The 17,432-nt window shown below is 45.0% G+C and overlaps 1 protein-coding gene across 1 annotated transcript; it reads right to left on the bottom strand.

Moving 5' to 3' along the window:
* Positions 1 to 16,677: 16,677 nt before the first annotated feature.
* LOC116245320 (uncharacterized) lies at positions 16,678 to 16,836 on the bottom strand. Its single transcript, XM_031616953.1, has one exon. It carries the CDS (start codon positions 16,834 to 16,836, stop codon positions 16,678 to 16,680), a length of 159 nt encoding a protein of 52 aa, XP_031472813.1.
* Positions 16,837 to 17,432: the final 596 nt, after the last annotated feature.

Here is a 17,432-nt window from a genome sequence, read left to right as displayed (position 1 = left end):
CTAAAATTTTTCTTCCTGGATCTGAATTTAACCTGCCTTTCGTATCGGATTTCCTCATCAGCATCGATAGTCACATGCATTGACCTTGATTTTCGCCTTGCTGCCTCCTGCTGCTGGATAAAATCAAACTCCTCAGCAGACTCAAAGGTGTCCTGCACGAAGTTGTAACACTCCTCGTCCTATTTCTACTCCAGATAATCGTATTTGCGGATCATCGCTATTCGATATAATATAGTTATCGGACACTTCATGGAACACCCAAACAGTGAACATTAGCAATAGATCACCCATCCGGAAAAGGAAGAAGAACCGGCTCACCCCGTGAAGGAAGAAAAAGCAGAGCATGTATAAGCTAAACCGCATGAAGAGCCACAACCAGCCAAAAATGAAACAGTCAAAAAAGAGCCAGAGCAAGTCAATGCATAAGTGAACGAGGAACAATAATAAGAAAAATCGTCTTCGCATTGCAGCCACATATCACAGAAGAAAGAATCAATCAATACATCCAATTTTAAAAACTGCAGAAGCGCCCAATCACCAAGGAAAACTTTGAAGAGTGGGACCGTGCTCATCATAAAAAAGAAGAAGTGAAGGCGCATGATGCTCCCGAAATTAAGCAGGAAGAGCTCCCATTAAAGTGGAAAAAAAGTAAGAACCAAAGGCATTGACTCCAGAGGAAACCTGTGAGTAATTTTTCAAAAATTACAAGCAAGGATAGCATCCATAAATAAACCAAAGATAATCACGCATTTAAACAATCTCATAACAGCCTCCTTGCCAATCAATGCAAATCATGTCTCAAATTACTTTAAAAGCGAACCTTAGAACCATAGTTTGGCCCACTTTAAAGAGTGGATCATCAAAACTCAAGAGCACGAGGAAAGTGAAAACGTTAAATACTTTTAATCCACACCCGGATATGCATAACTCCAAAAACATTTCGCAAAATTGAAGGAAATTCTAAGCCTAGCCACTTCACAAAAGTCTAATCTTAACATCAATCTAGGAGTGGGCGAAAACAAAGGAAAGACAAGCATCAAATGCAGTCTCACTCTCCTCAATAAGTCCTAAAGTAACTTTGAAATAGTTACTGAAATCAAAATAAAGAAAAAACCTAGCTTAAGGCACTCATTGAAGGGTAGGTGAAGAGGTGGCAAAAGCAAGAAAGCTTCAATGTATTCAAATTGTGCAAAATTGAAGTTTCTTAGACTGAAAAAGGAATAAAAATAGTCATCCACTCACCATCGTTTCAAACACACATATGCAAAGATATCATCGATTCGGTTAAGGCCTCTGTAAGTAGAAATAAAACCTTGTCTTTAATCTTTAGGCGGAATTGACTATAAAGAACAGCATCAGGAGTGATTAGACTGCCCTCCAAAAGAAGAGATTCCTGAAATGGCTCGGCTAAGGCCTCACTGCCCATCTCGCAGTGGAAGGCAACAGCAAAGTCATCCAGCATCTCACCTCTCCACTCGCGAGTATTTCCCCGTCTTCAAGGTCGTCCAGTCCGGAGAGATCAGCCTGAAGACCAAGAGCATCGCCAGCGTAGACAAGCTGTTCGAGAAGCTGGGCATAAACTAGATCAGCGAAGAGACGCCGACTCTCCAAGCCTTCTTGGCCGAAACGATAAAGGAGCACCTCGCCGCTGACTCCTTCCCGTGGCTTCCCCAGATACTCAAAAAAAGCATCCACTTCGCAAGCACCGTTCCCAACGAAAGAGTAAGCCATCCGCGATATAGATAAGCGTTGAGGTGAACGGGTCCCTGCCCCACCTCCGCTTCGCGCTCGCCCTCTCCTCCGAGGCCTGCAATAGTTGGGAGAAGTCGTCCTCAGCACGAGCAGCGAAATGTTTAGTTGATTTTTATAATCCTCATGACCACCCACCCTCATTGATTGGTGAAAGCTCTGAGCGAGCTAGCAGCATATTATATATATTTGAAGACTAAGAACCATGGAGGGCAAGCAAGAGGAACAAGGCCACCACGAGCACGTCCAGAGCCTATACAAGAAGAAAGACGGTGTGGTCCTTCTGCTCTGCGACGGAACGGGCAGGATAGGTAATTTGCTTCTATTCTAGTCTTCGCCTATGGAGACGCTGCTGTTTTCGAGATGAAACCGGCAAGGATGCTGCAGAGAAATCTCTTCTCCCTTGGCTTCAGCCACCACAGCCTTCTGGAAGTGGCCAGAGAGTTTCCCACCGGAATCATCGGTCCCCCCAACAAAGATCCTGTCATTCTTAATATGGAGTTTGTCAGCCGCAATCTCATCAGCTTGAAGGACAAGAGAGTGCTTGGCGATCGGAGAAAGGCTTGCTGATGAAGGTGCTTCAGTTGCGATGCTCCAGCGTCAAGGTCGGCTTTTCCCAGCAACCAATCAGCCACCGCACAAGCCTGGTCCACAAGGTAGAGCCCAGAAGAGTCAAAAATCTCGAAGAACTCATCTTGGTGGAGGCGAGCATCGGCGACAAGAGCAAAGGCATCCGCACCAACATCCTCGATTACGAGTACATCAGGCAGCAGATCATCCAAGAGATCAAAATTGAGATTTATCCTGATCTTGCATAGCATATTTGCTGAATACGAGTATATATGATGCAACACTAATCGGATCATTCCTTGTCTTCAATGGTATGGGCGCCAGATATGCTGTCCTCATCGGCAGTCAAAAAGTCCAAATTACAATCTCGTTATTTCTTTCTTCAGCCATACGCCAGGACAGTAGAGCCTGAATTGAGGGCCTCGGCTCCAGTACCTTCCTAGATTCCTACCATTCACCCAAACGTATCCTTTGTTATAGTATTCCATATTGATGTAGGTGTCTCCAGCTGCATTTAGATTGAACTGCTGTTGAAGATGGCTGGATATTTGATGGCGTTGGGACTGATCTTGTCCATTTTGAAATGGATTCATCGATGTTGATCTTGTAGAAGTTCCAAAGGACGCCGTATAAGGTTAGTCCCTGGTCTACAGCTGAGAAAATCTAACATTTTATAAGCCCCTTGATGTCTCCGCCTGGTTAGTTCCGTAGTTGTTGTGCCCCATCGCTTCCACGATTATAACAGCCTGCATTTCTACTCCTTGCAGAAGATGTGGTTTCGAATTCGTCAGTCCTGATCCTGCTGTGCTGTTCAATCACTCACCATCGAGAAAGGTAAGCCGAAGTCGTGGATTACTGATTTGATTACGTATCTATTCTTTGTTAGGAAAGTTTCGTAGACTATTATTCCCTGCCTGTACATGGCTACTTTCTCATGCTAGAAGAAATAAAGTTATTTGAGTTCCTTATGTCAGGCTCTCCTAGGTTCTAAATAAGCGATGCTGTGAGTTTGGGGTAAATTTAATAGAATTAATCGTTGATATGGGATCGGGAAGGGAATTTAGGGCGGTTTACGTACATTTTCATAAGTCGACGACCAGATCGCTTTTCACTGTCTGTCTGCCTTGTTCGAAATGGTGGCATTGTAATCGTATGAGGTGATCGTGGGCTAGTAGCTAAACTAATGTAGGCCTGCATTGGCGCCAGCAGTGAGTCCAAAGTTAGTCCCGCCGTGAGCCATATAAAGCGAAAACTGTTTCTGCGTTTGGAAGAGATACTCCATTTCTGACCTGAACTTTTCATAGGGATTGTTTCCCCACCGTTATCCCCAATGCGTCATCCATCCCGTGTAGATCTCTCCTCCGAATATCAGCGTGTCTTTCTACATTTCCTTGTTCATCAGCTGGACAAGCGAGTAATCGTGCTCGTGCGAGCCATCACTGATGCCGATTGCTGCCCATGGAAGTAATTGCTCTTTGCGGTGGCTGCAGCATCCTCGATGTAATATTGGCTCACAATCCCCAGCTATTTCCACATGTCGACGAGAGCTTGAGTGTATTGTGGTCTTAGCTGTAGGATCCTAGCTAGTTTTAGATTTGGAGCATGTGGATGGGGCCCCGTTGGCCAATAGATAGGGCTTTATGAGGGGAGCAAGCGTCTAAAAGTATATTTCACCTCATCTAAGTATCTTTGGTTATAGCTTCTGATGGTAAGATTAGCTATGCCGAGCAACCGAGCTGGCAAGCCTCCGAAATCCCACTCTGCGCAAACGTAAGGCCTGGCCTAAGAGCACCTTCATCTTGTGCTTTATGGCAGCTACAAAACTTGGTGATGTTCTTATTCTCCGTGGCGAAGTCGAACCTATTCCTTTCGATTTCGTGGTAGTTCCACATGACATAGACGCTGAGCGTTTGAGGCCCATCGCTTTGAGCATCAAGATGCGGTGTCCCAGTATTCGACAGGGATGCGACTGTAGTGTATCTAACCTGCGTAGATTCGCTGGTCGTAGACTTCCTGCGAAATGGGATACTTTTTGGTCTTGGAAGGAGCGACTTCCTTGGATAAGCTATCTTTATGCTTATTATTTTCGGTTTTTATGGGTTACCGTTGAGGCGATTCGGTTAATTCAGTAATGGCGGAACTTGAGATTAAAAAGGACTGTTTTATGCCTTCTTCTAGCTATCCTGATAGCCTGTAATTTATAGCGCATCTGTTGGGAAATTGAAGGGGGCAAGCTCATTATTCAAGGTTGATTTTTGGTCCTCGGTATCTTGGTTGAGCCTCGCTCGTCCTTGCCGATTTGCTCCAAGATCGGCTACAAGAGTGCTTCTTGAGTTGTTATTTGGCCTACTAGGGAGTGGAGGTGGAGAGAAAGGAATTGCGGTTGATTGAAATTATTACTATGATGATTAGGACAAAGAATAGTATGAAATTTCTCGCTGTGGTCTGTTTTCCTCTTGCGCATTTCGGCAGCTCCTTAATGGCTCATTAGCGTGTTATCTTCTTCATCGAAAATCCCAGTGCCTCTACTGGGTGCGTTTGCACTCATATATTTATAATTAAATAGAAAGTTTGTCAACCTGCGCATATCTCATCATCAATAATGCCTCACCCCTCCTCCTCCCTTCCTCCATTAATTGCAGTCCCCATTTCAATTATTTCGATATAATCGAAGATACGAAAGCGATGGTTGAAATAAATATCATTCACTGAAGCAGCTTCATGAGTTTGGAAGTCTTGGTGGGTGGGTGCTGGTTGGCTGCCTACAGCCCGCTCAAAACCGCACTCCCTTCCCACTTCGCCTCCGCGTGGCCGAACTGACATCGAATCCCATATGAGCAGCACCCGTTCTTCCAAAACCCATTGCATTTCCTATTCTTAGAGGTGGTCTTCACGGGAGCGCGGACCAGCTCGTGTTTCCCGTGGGCGAACCTGCATTTGTGCTCGTAGGGACATCTTCCCAGCTACGAGAATGTCTTGCAGAGTTCGGTCTTGTGCTTGGCGGGATTGGTGCGGGGGTAAAAGGATTCCTCGTCGCGGTCGAGGAGCTGTCCTCTTCGGTGGTCTGGCGGGAGCGGGTTTCGAAGGGAGCGTCTTTCTCTAGGCTCATCGGTGGCTTCAATTTGGAAATGATTCAAATTAATATTTAACAGTTAGTTTAAGTTTAAATTTACCAAGAAAATGACCGAAAATAGGAGAAAAGAATATGTAAAGATTTTGAGGGAAAAATGATACGTGCTTCGAGCTATCAGCTCTAAAATGAAGGTCTTTGATGGTAATTAATGGATATTACAGTCATAAATACCGATTCGTTGGCAAAACGCCGAATCCTCGATAGCTAGCATGAATAAATGGGTTATCTTTGCGCCGATATGGGGGTTAATATTATGAGATTTAAAGATTGTTTGGTAATTAAATTATAAATATGAGCAAGGCCACCCTAAAGGAGGGAACCAAGAGCAACGTCATCATCATCCCAGGCATCATCAACGAATAACCCCGCACTGTCCCCAGACCAGAACCATCCCCCGTCCCCGTCCCCACCAATACCAATGAAGACTTCGTCAATATCAGCTACTTCGAGGGAAACGTAGACCTAGCCATCAACTTCTACCTCTCGGAAATCACCAAGCTCACCTCCAATAACAGTCAGCTCAGCCAACAACTGCGCCGTGCGCTCTAGGACAAGAAGGAATTGGCCGACATGATCGCTCTTTTGAAGAGCTCTCCAAAGACGATACGGACGAGAAGAAGAAGAGAGTGCGGAGGTGCGCCAACGAGATAGAGCGCAAGTACATTTGCCAGGTGGCGGGATGTGAGAAATCCTACGGGACTTAGGGCTCCATGGCGCAACACATGAAACTTAACACCCTGAAATCGACTACGTGGTCCAGAGCAGTCCGCAGGAGACCAAGCCCAAGAAGGAAAACCGCAAGGAAGAGGACTTTGACGAGAAGTGGAAGCTCAGCGTGAGACAGTGATAATTATAGTGGTTCTTTTTATTTAAACGTCATAAAGAAACTAAAAGAAACGCCTCAATTAAATGCTTGTGTTATGGTATCGCTTTGCTTGTCCTTAATCTTTTGATGTTACGATTGCTATTAGTGAAATAATACATATCAAATTCCCTTTTTGCGGTTGAGGAGGACTTCCAGTTCAGGCTACAGCACGGTGGCATTGTTCTTGCCTGCAAAGATGTTGTCTACTCTCCTGGAGCGGTTGATGGAGGTGGTCATGTTGTTCAATCGTTTAGATGTTTCATCCAACACAGACCTGGTCAGGATTTGCTACCTCATGGCCTATGGCCCCAACAGGGCGTAGTTCTTGAGCAGGAACTCTTCCCCGTTAGCTATCTCGAAATCCCCCTCAATGAAATCTTCCTCCGATGATTCACTCAGAGAACCGTACTCCTCGTCCTCGAACTCTTCGGCATCGGCTTCTCCTCGTCTTCGTCAGAGTCGTTATTGCAAAGGTCATTATCCTATTCCCAGTCAATCGGTCAAGGATATAGTTATACTGCTGCGTGCACATGTTGTCTTCCTTGGATTAGAGAGGTGCTTGACGAATTCGTCCAATTTTTGCCTCAACGCTTCCGCCCTGATCTACTTGGAGGAGAGTAGCAAGAAGACAGTGCCGTTGACGTAGTTGCGGATGTTTCGTTGGGACTGGTCATCTGTTCGATGATGATGGAGATGAACTCACTCTTATGCTGTTCGAAGTAGGGGTAGCTTTCCCGCTTGAGACTGAGGTTCATCCACATGGCGATGAGGAACTGGATGGTGAAGTTGGAGATCTCGTGGGCCTCGTTCTTGAAGATGCTGAACATCATGGGGATGATGCCCAAATTGATCATCAGCATGCGGGCTCCTTCGAAAAAGAGATGCGCTGCAGGATGCCCAGCACCGGCTTGCGGCATCGGCTCTCCTCTCGCTATATGTTGAATATCCCCACCAAGTTCTATATCAACTTCCTCGATCGGGTCAGGTACTGCAGCCCCAGCACGTCAGTCGTGATTATTTCCATCAGTTTCAGATACAGACTGGATAGGAAAAGCTTACATTTTGATCTTTTCGCCTCCGTCGAAGAGAAGCTTCTTCTGGATTATGTAGTTCTCCTCGTTGACGCCGCACACGTCGCCTCTCGAGTACTCGATGATGATCTATCTCCTCTGGGCGCCTCGCACTTCTTGGTGAAGCGGCACTTGAGCGCCTTCAGGACCATGCAAATCTCCAATTCTCTGTCTTGTTGTTGGCCATCAGGAAGGTATTCCTAATCCTGGCGAGGTCTATCTGGTAGTTCTGGTTGACTGCTTCCTGCCTCTTAATGGCTATCTTTTCTAAGTAAGTGGGGACGCTACGCTTGGAGATGTCAGGAGTGATGGAGAGATCCTAATTGACGTAGGAGTGCTTATCGAAGAGGGATATCTAGTTGGCTTCGATGTGCTCGTCGATGTTGCCCACGAAGAAGGAGTGGTATTTTTCGAGGAACTTGGCCTTGTCCTCTTTGATGTACTTCTTAGCGACCAGGAAGATTCCCGTGAGAAATTGAACCACTTGCTGTTGGACTCGATCAGATTCACCTTCGATGATTCTGTGAACTCGTCGAATTTCTTCTGGTAGTTCTCGATGATCATCCTCAGCTCGCCATTCTCCTTCTTCAGGGCGTCGATCTAGATGGAGTGGTTGCAATTCTCCTTGCACTCGTCCCGCGAGGAGTTGATGGAGGTGAGCGACCCGTAGTAGAGCTCCTGCAGCTGGCTGACCTTCCGGGCGGTCGGTTGGTTGAACGAGTTGGAGCTCTTGAGTTGGATGGAGACAAACTCGACCAGCTTGCTCCTGAGCTTGGTGAGCCACTCCTTGGTGAAGATGTGCGCGAGCGCCTTGTGCTCCTGCGGTTTGGGCATGAAGGGCATCGCGAAGTAGGATAGGTACTCGCTCGTATCCGACAGGTCGGCGCCCTTCGTGTCCAGGTAGCGCTTGAACGCCTCGGAGCTGGGCTTGTCGATGGTGGGCTGCCTCCTCAAATTGGGGTGGATATTGTAGACGAAGAAGTAGATATTGAGCTCAAACTACAACCGCTTGCCCGCCTCGTCGGGATTGTTGAACATTTTCAGGGTCTGCTTGAAAAATTAGTCGCGATTGCCCCTATCGAAGAACTGCAGGATGTGGTTCTTGTCTGTTTCGCTTTTGGACTGCGGAGCGTTCAGCTGCACTTTCGCCTTTATATTTGGCCTTTCGTTCTTGAGAGTCTCGTAGGAGCGGACGAAGCCGTTGGTCTGCAGGTACTATTTGATCATGCTGAGCAATTGCTAATCCTTATTCTTGAAGTCTGTATTGGTTTCGTTCTTTTTGTCGACGGCCCCAATCGGCACTTTTTCCATGACTTTGATGTTCTTTCTGGCGTTGCTGATGTTGGGGTCTGAGGCTGCGTTGGCTTCTTGTACATGCCGGCCTGCTGTTAATATTTAGAAATTATAAATTTTAAATAACCATCAATCCCCATCCAAACTATTCGGAACTGGGATTGAATCATTTGGTTTGGGATTATTTTTGGATGGGAAAGAGTAAGGGAGGGTGTATGTTTGGTTGATAATAATTAGAGTTATATGAGCGAGATGGAGAAGATGAAGATCGTGGACAGTATGATTGAGAAACTGGACAAGATATTGGACCAGTAAGGAGAGACCCTGCGGTTGATCAACAATACGACGAGCCAGCCGAACAGGGCCAACGTCACGCAGCTCATCAGGACCATATAATTCGCACAGAACACCATCGCCGAGATCGCCCCCAAGGTGGAGCACTTCGAAGAGGAAACCATCTTCAATAACGACCCCATCATGCCCAGACTGGACCCCATCACTTCCTCCAAAATCGGACAGCTCGAGCATGCCATCATTGAGCAGATCTAAATGATCGACACTAAAATTCCCAACGGATTCAGGTACACCAGTTACAACAAATTGCTCAGCAAGAAGATACAGCACGTGAACAACATCATCGATTCCTGCATAAAGAACATCGACGAGAGCAAGTTGTGAGTGATATTGGATTGATGGATGTATAAGGTGAGACGGGATCACTTCTTCTTCTTTTTTCCCTTCTTCTTTTTCTTCTTCTTTTTCTTCTTCTTCTTACGCTTCTTGAGCAGTTTCTTGAAATCGTCCATCACCTCCTTGTTGGCCAGGATGCCGAACTCGATGAGCAGTTTGGGGTTGCCCTCCTTCATGATCGTGATGAACTTCATCGCTGAAGCGTTGTAGAGACCGTTTCCGTCCATGTTGATGTAGATCAGAGTGGAATTTTTCCTCAAGACTTATTCTATCTTCTCAATGACCGGAATCTCCTCAGATTCGCCGAACTGGTTATTACCGATATACAACTCGCTGAGCGCCTCGTTGGCCTCCAGCGCCCTGAACAATTGGTACACCCCTAATTTCTAAGCTGATTTCCGATGAGGGAGAGGACCTCTATCTTGCTGTCATGGAAGGAGAGTATTTCCTGCAGGTAGAAGGCGCCCTCATAGTTGATATCGCAATAGTTGAGCGTCAATTCCTCGAGGGTGTTATTTTCGGATATGCCACTGGCCAAATTCTTCAAACCTTCAGACCCGAATTTATTGTAACTTAAGTTGAGCTTGGTGATGGGGACCATGTTCTTGGGGTTCAGCGCGTTCCCGAGGTAGAGACAGCCGATCGGAGAGATCTGGTTGATCTCCAGCTCCAGCTACTTGATTGTCTTCGCCGTCTCCATGTACCTGCACAGCGATTTGAGGCCCTCGTCGTAGGTCTTGAGGTTGGACAGGATCAAAATCTCCAGATGCTTGTATCCGCCCTGCTCGCAGAAGGTGTCGAAAATCGCCTGCGTCCCCAGCATGCCCACCTACTCCCAGAACATTAGCTACATCAGGTGTCAGTTACCTTTTTGAGATGGGGAGTGTCGCCCTCCAGCGCCTACTAGATCTTGCTGCGGAAGAGCTTGGAGGGAGTGACTGCGAGCTCCTCGCACTTCTTGCGGTAGATCCTCAACAGCTTCTCGGTGGAATCATCATCATCCTGGACCTTTTTCTTCGGTCCCATGATAATAAATAATTACAACCACCGCCCTCGGCGAAAAAGAGGACATATCGAGTATAGATATCACTTTATGGAAGCAAACGCTCTATGGAGGTGTAGAAGGGAGTTGCGTTTTAGATCTATTAGAACTCTACCACCTCACCGATTTCGTTGAATTGGGATGCGATGAGAGTCCCTAGGGTGTAGAAATGACTGACGATGGCTATCTTCTTATACTGCTTTCTGTAGTCCCGTACCAGCTCCTTTATCTTCCACGTTCTCATCCTGAGCTCCTGCGGTGACTCATATATCACCTTCGATTGCATGAGTTCAAGCAACTTTTGCTGTTTTTCAGCGAAGGTCATTCCCCATGGGATTAGAAGTGTTTATTGCAGGTATTCTTGATGTGCTCGCTCAGTATCTCCACGAACCACAGCTACGAGTGGTCCTTCATGAAGGAGAAGTCAAAATCTGGAAACTCTTTTATCTTCTATCGTTGTGGTTGCTGATATCGCAGGAGTACCTGAAGACTTAGGCCAGGATGGGGTGACTTATACCCTTACCTTCCTGCCTTGGAAGATTTCCCTGCAGGTCTACAGCGCCCTCTGGTGAGGAGATACAAGCACGATATCCACATCTTCCCCCGCTAGCATTTCCCTTGCTTTCTTGCACTGCAATTTCCCTTCTCTGTGATGCTGCAATCGATATACTCCTTGGCATAGGATACCGCCTTATTGAACTCTTCGATTTGTATGCATTAGTCCCAGGAGATATCCAGTTGTTGAGCTCACGAAAGTTGAGGAATCCCTTATTGAAGTTGGACTGCGCGTGGCGAATGAGGATAAGGTCCTTCTCTTTGTCCAGCGGCGAGGAGTCTTCATGCTGAATCGGTATGCTATTGTTGAGAATTTAGAAAGGTTAGCAAAGCGGCCTATCATACTATCATATATCATAATATATCCTATACGGCGTGACAGATAATACAGTTATCATATAATCATTTTCTCCACGCTTCTTATGAACTCCTCCCTGGACTACTCGTCGTCGGTTGCCGATAGCTATTTTTCGGCCATTTTGAGATCGAGCTCCTCGAATTATTCTGCATTCCATATTTCCTACCCGAAAAGCTTCTAAATTGGCTCGCCCTTCCACAGTCCCTTCACCTCCCTCCTCTTCTTCGATTCCCCGTCCTTGTACTTCTTCACAAGGGGGGAAACGCTTGGCAATCCCTTGTTCTCCTTATCAGCGATGTTGGATTCGCTATTGTAAGTCTTCTTGACGGGTGTGGTGGGTTCCTCAGGGGCGGTGGTGTGGGTTTGCGGATCCTGGCTGTTCTTGCGGTCGTAGGCGGGGGTGGGGTAGTGGTAATAGTGGTTGTAGTAGTAATAGTCGAGGTAGATGATCTGGTGGTTGTCCTCGCGGGATTGGATCTTGCAGCGGTTGCATTTCTTCCGGAAGGAGAAGTTGAGATTGTTGCATTTGATGCACACCCAATCTTGAGAAGTATCGCTGGCGGCCTTCCCGACGGACTAGGAAGGGTCGCTGCATGAGGACTTACGATTCATTGCCATTTTCTATTCGATTATTTTGAATATATAGAATCTTAACAAAGAAAAAACAGAATATTACATTTTCCATTGAGGAATACTCAATTAACAAGAAAAATAAAAGTATCAACAGAGCCCCGCGACTCTCCAGCCTCATTTTATACTTTAGATTTCGTACATCATGGCGTCCAGCTATTTTTGGTGCTGCTGGGAAGTCTTGCGCGCGGACAATTCATAAAGAATGGCATCGATTGATTCCTACTAGTTGTAAGTGAAGTTTTTGTTTCGCTCGTTGAGGGTGCGCTTGCTGTAGCATTCGATTTCTTATATCTTCTGCGAGGACTTGTTCATGTTTTGGTTGATGCTGATTATGTTACTATTTCTGTTATAGATCTTCTTCTTCTTTTTGAAGAGGCCGTCACCGTTGAAGATTTAGATCTCAGATGTCATCTACTTGGAGATGTTGGCGTTGTCGTTCAACTTGTCCGGACCCTGGGAATTTATCATGAACTATTGCTGAGTCTTTCGGTCGTTTATTAGTATACTGGGCCTGTCGTTGTTTGGATTCTAGCGGTGAGTCATGCCGGAGAAGCTTTACTTGTCGGTGTGGCGGTCGATGGATGAGCCTCTGGAGCTGGAAGGGTCCATGGATGGCTGGCTTACCTCCTCTGTCTTCACCTTGCTGTTCTTGTTGTAGCGGAAGAGGTGGTTCTATTTGTGCTTCTTGGGCTTCAACTGGTATTCTTGGAGGAGTTGCTCGAGTATTGGGAGTTTGTAATGCTCAGATTGCATAGGATGTTGTGAGCTGCTAGGGCCAGGCCCGTCCTCTTCTATTGAACGATCTTGATGTTGTTGGCTTTGGGATTGGACTACTTTATTATCTTCTTGCCGTAGTCTATCCCCACGATTGTGTTGACCTTCAGTGAAAAACCGTTGTGCTGATTTTCGGTTGTTATCTTATCGAAAATTCATCATCGACTTATATCGATACTCCTGGTTTTCCTGCTCTAGATTTTGGCATGATGCTTCCTCCAGCTCGCTGTTGCTGTCGGACTATCCATCGACCTCGTTGATTTCCTCATCCATGTCATATGACATTTTGGTAATGTTTCTGCTCCTAAACTACTGATCGTTTATTTATAACTGAGGTTAGTCCCTCAAGTTATAGTTATTGGCTCGTTGTGGATCAGCTCGTTGAAGTAGTCTTAAGACTATTGGTTGGAACTGTGGTGGTAGCGGTGGGAGCTGTGGTAGAGGTGGGCTGGAGTTTGTTCATTTTGTTTGATTAATTTTGGATGATTTTTTCCTCCAAGATCTTTATGCTCTTCTCTAGGTCGAGTATTCGCTTTTAAGGATGTCTGGGAGGTGTCCTCCTCTCTCCTTCTCGATAGAGCTCGTTGGAACTCTATCCTTTCGGCTATTATCTTCTCATACCAATCATGGATGATCCTGCTGGTCGAGCTTTCCTTGATGGCTGCTAGGGAGACCGGGATTAAAGCGAAATCTAATCGAAATGCTGGTAGTAAGACTTGTAGATGGACGGTTTGAATGTCTTGATATCCTGTAGATCCTCGGACAAGACCTTAAGTTCATACACTTTAGTCACTGTCTGATTCATGTTGATGAGTTCATTGAACCTATTCAATTCCTTTAGTCCCTGCAGAAACTAGCTGATATCACAAGGGTCTTCGATTGAGAGCAATTTATCACGGATGTGCATCACAAGAGCGAGAGCATAGTAGACCAGTGCAATTCCGCCCAGCTATATCACCAAATTCCAAATGTACTTGATGTGCTGAAGGGGAAGCTGTAAATGTAGTAGGTGATGAACCACTTGAAAATCCACATCGATTCGTCCAGCATCAGGTTGTGAACAAGTGGTCGTGCAATTTGAGTCTAGTCTTTTGAGCATGTTCTTGAAGATGCTGGTATAGATATAGGCAAGGGGGAATCCATCCTCGTAGAGGCCTAAGACCAGGTAGCGTTGGTTGAGAGCCAAGTGTGAGAACATCCAAAAAGTGTCGGATTACGAGTAGCCAATGATGAGAAGGTATCCGACGACGAAGTTGACTCCCTGGGTATACCCCATGGAGGGAAAGTAATTGGAGATGCGTTTGAGTATATTTTCGAAGATCTTCTTTTTTTCCTGCTTGAATTAAAAGTTCGGTTAAGATCTTTTTCTATTTGGGTGAAGCATTCGTGGTACTGTGTATTTGGCTTGAGCTAGTGGTAGGACTTGTTTTGGGTGAGGCTGCTATTATTAATCAAATTTTAAGAATTCGTTACTTATTATTTTCCGTTTCTAACTTAAAAACTCAGGCATTTTTTGTAGGTCTCGTCGTCCTTATCCAAACCGTACAGAATAATCCGCCATTCTCCATGATCTGCGCATCGATATCCTCATCGGTACCCACCCGCTCGCCAGCTTTGAGGATGTATTGACTCTGGGACGAGTGGACGGCCTAGGCGAAGCGGAGGAGGGTGGGTTCCGTGAGAAGGGGTTTACATATTTTAATTTTCGGATATAATTATAGTATTTTAGCTTGCGAATATATTGCATATTTATTTGGTGAGGGTGACTATATTCCGCAGACTGCTCCACATCCCATTTCAATTTTCTTATTATTATATAAAATTAATGTATAGAAATCCCGTATAAACACAACCTCGACCCAAACTCCACGCTGGAAAGACAACCACGCTCCTGGCATGGCAGGTTTCACCAGGATGCATCGGTTTTGTAAGAGTGGAAATGAGGGGTGGGGGCGGAAAGGACGGTATTCTATGTTTCTTTATTATTTTTAATATTTTCCTTCTAATTTATTATTGCTGGATGGGGAAAATGAGTTATTGTGAAAATACGAGTGTACCAGACATCAGTGATCGAACTCCTCCGGCTTGCTCTCCTCCTTCAAGGGCCTGCGACTGGCCGCCTTCCGGATCTACATCTCGGCCTTCAATTTCAACTACTTGGCCTTCTTCTTCCGCTAGTATTTCTAGATCTGCTGGCAGCGAATTCGTAAATGTCACCCGTCGGCAGCCCGTATTTGCATATGGTCCGCAGGAACTGCTCGTATGCCTAGAGAAGGCCGGTCTATTTGATGAGGTAGTCGTCGCCTTTCACTCTTTAAATGGGCTACTATGGCTCCTCCATCTTGTTGATGATGGCTAATTTATGGATATGGTACCCTTGGAGGGACTTCCCCTGTCCAGCTTCTCTTTCCCTTTAGGAGGAGGGGTGGTAGCTTTACGCTACTATACGTGCTTGTTTGGTATTTACTTTCCTTTGGCGTCTTTGGCGGGAGGTTGTTCCTTGCCGTCTTTTTTGGGTTTTTCTTATTATTTGACCTTTTAGAGCTTTGCTATCGACTTAGAATTGGCGTCCTTCTTATTCTCTTCCTTCTTCGCACCCACTGCTTCCTTTGCGGGCTATTTTTATGATTTGGCGTCTTTTTTATCGGGGACTTTGCTGTCCTTTTTGTTATCCTTCTCTTGGGGTTTCGCATCTTTGGCATTTTATTTTTTGTCCCCTCCTTTTTTATCATCCTTCTTCTCTTATTTCTTATCGGCTGCTTTTTGCTACTGTTTTTCTGGAGGCTTGGTATCCTTGGTTGTTTTCTAGATGGATCCTTTTCCATCCTTCTTGGGTTCCTCCTTGGCATTCTTGGCATTTTTATCAGGCTCTACTTAGCAAACCATGTACGCTTTTTCTCCTAGACCTTGGGTGGTTATTTTTTGGGTTCTTATTTGGGTGGTTCTGCCTTCTTGGGTGGCATATGATATGATAAATGTATATATTTTTAGTTACATTTTCGAATAAATAATCACAGCTATAAAACGATCACCCGTTCTTCTTAACAGCCAGAACTATCACAGTTACCAGAGCCAAAAGAATGAGGACCAGTAGACCAGCCATACACATATCGCATTATAACGCCCTCATGAAGTATTGGATATTCTTTTGAGCCTTTTTCAAAGTGGATTCGGTGTCCTTCACCTTGTCGTTCATTCGATCCAATTGCTATATCTGCTTGTTGAGCTCTATGTTGATGTCAGCAGCCATCTGTATTCCCCTTTCTACCATTTGGTTCATCTCCTTTAGGGAATTCTTGGTTTGCTCCTGAGCATCATCTCCTTTCTTCATGACCTATTCGATGGCATTCATTCTCTTCTCTTCTTGGGTTTGGATAATCGGCTTTTTTTGGATGAGATCTCCCATATTTGAATCTCCTCTTTCTCTTTTGTTTGTATCATTTTCCAATTTCTCCAGTTTCTTCTTGAAGCTTTTTATAGAGCCCACGTAATGCGAAGCCTGCGATGCCGGTAATTCCTTAACCTCTTCCTCCAAGATGAGCAAAGTTTTCTTGATCTATTTGGTGAGTCCAGCTATTTGGTTCTTCCACTTGGTATGGTCGGTATTGAAAAGGGGGGATTTGTTGATCAAGTTTTACAGGTTGTTGAGGTTGTCCGTGATGTTTTACTTGTATTCTTAGATTTAGGCCATCTCGGTAAATATTAGGTAAGAAATATAGTAAATATTATCGTCAGATATCCACCAAAAAGGAATTTTGTTGTTGGGAAATCTTATATCCCAACCCTATCAAACAATAAAAAAAATGGATGATCCATCGATACCAGATATCTTCATCCCTCTTCTCTCTACCCTTTAATACAATTCTCCATCAATCCATCAAGTCCAATGCAGCAAATTGCTTATCTCGGGTATGTAAAGTGAGTATGATGATGAAATCTTACAGATCAATAGATTTTTAGTTTTGTTCTTCTCCAGTGTCTTCTCTTGGCGTTGTACCTGATCTTGTTATCGGTCTTGTAGCGGAACCAGTTGGGAAGAGGCCTGTTCTGGCGCTGCTTCTTCGCCAATCTTCTCTTCATGAGCAGGGTCTTGTTCGCTCCCATTGTGGTATAAAAATAATTATCAATTTTAATATATTCCAACAAATATAAATTCATACGCATACATAAAAAAAGAAATAACGACCGTCAACCTTCATGGAAGGGTAAATGTTTGACTATTTTTAATGGGCGGGATGAAAAGCTATTTATATTATTTTTGTACTTGATAATGCTGCTCAAAAAAAGTACAGTGATCTTCTTGCACCCAAAGACCGTCCAATAGAAAAAAAGACACGAATTCTAAATAAATCCAGCGACCAAATACGATGAAGTGGCACAGAAGGTGAAGGAATTGTACAAGATAGGCGAGAATAAGTTCGACCTGATGGTGAAGCAAGATCACCGGGACGTGATACTGGATGAAGAAAACTTCGAATAATTCAAAAAGACTGTCCACCTCAACAAAATAATCAGAATTGAAGAGTATGATATCTTGGGCCTCACCTACATAGACGTCAACGCAAGAAGATAGCAACCAGTCATAAAAGAAGTCACCATTTCTGAGTAAGATCTGCAGCCAATCAATGAAGGCAAGTTCATTTCCGACTTTTCCTCATTCTTAGCCGACGATTTCCACCAAATGATCCCGCTACTTCGAG

This window comes from Nymphaea colorata, unplaced genomic scaffold, assembly GCF_008831285.2.
Source record: "Nymphaea colorata isolate Beijing-Zhang1983 unplaced genomic scaffold, ASM883128v2 scaffold0639, whole genome shotgun sequence".
Lineage (NCBI taxonomy): Eukaryota > Viridiplantae > Streptophyta > Magnoliopsida > Nymphaeales > Nymphaeaceae > Nymphaea > Nymphaea colorata.
Note: the sequence above shows the minus strand (reverse complement) of the source record. Positions and strands in the feature narration are given on the sequence as shown.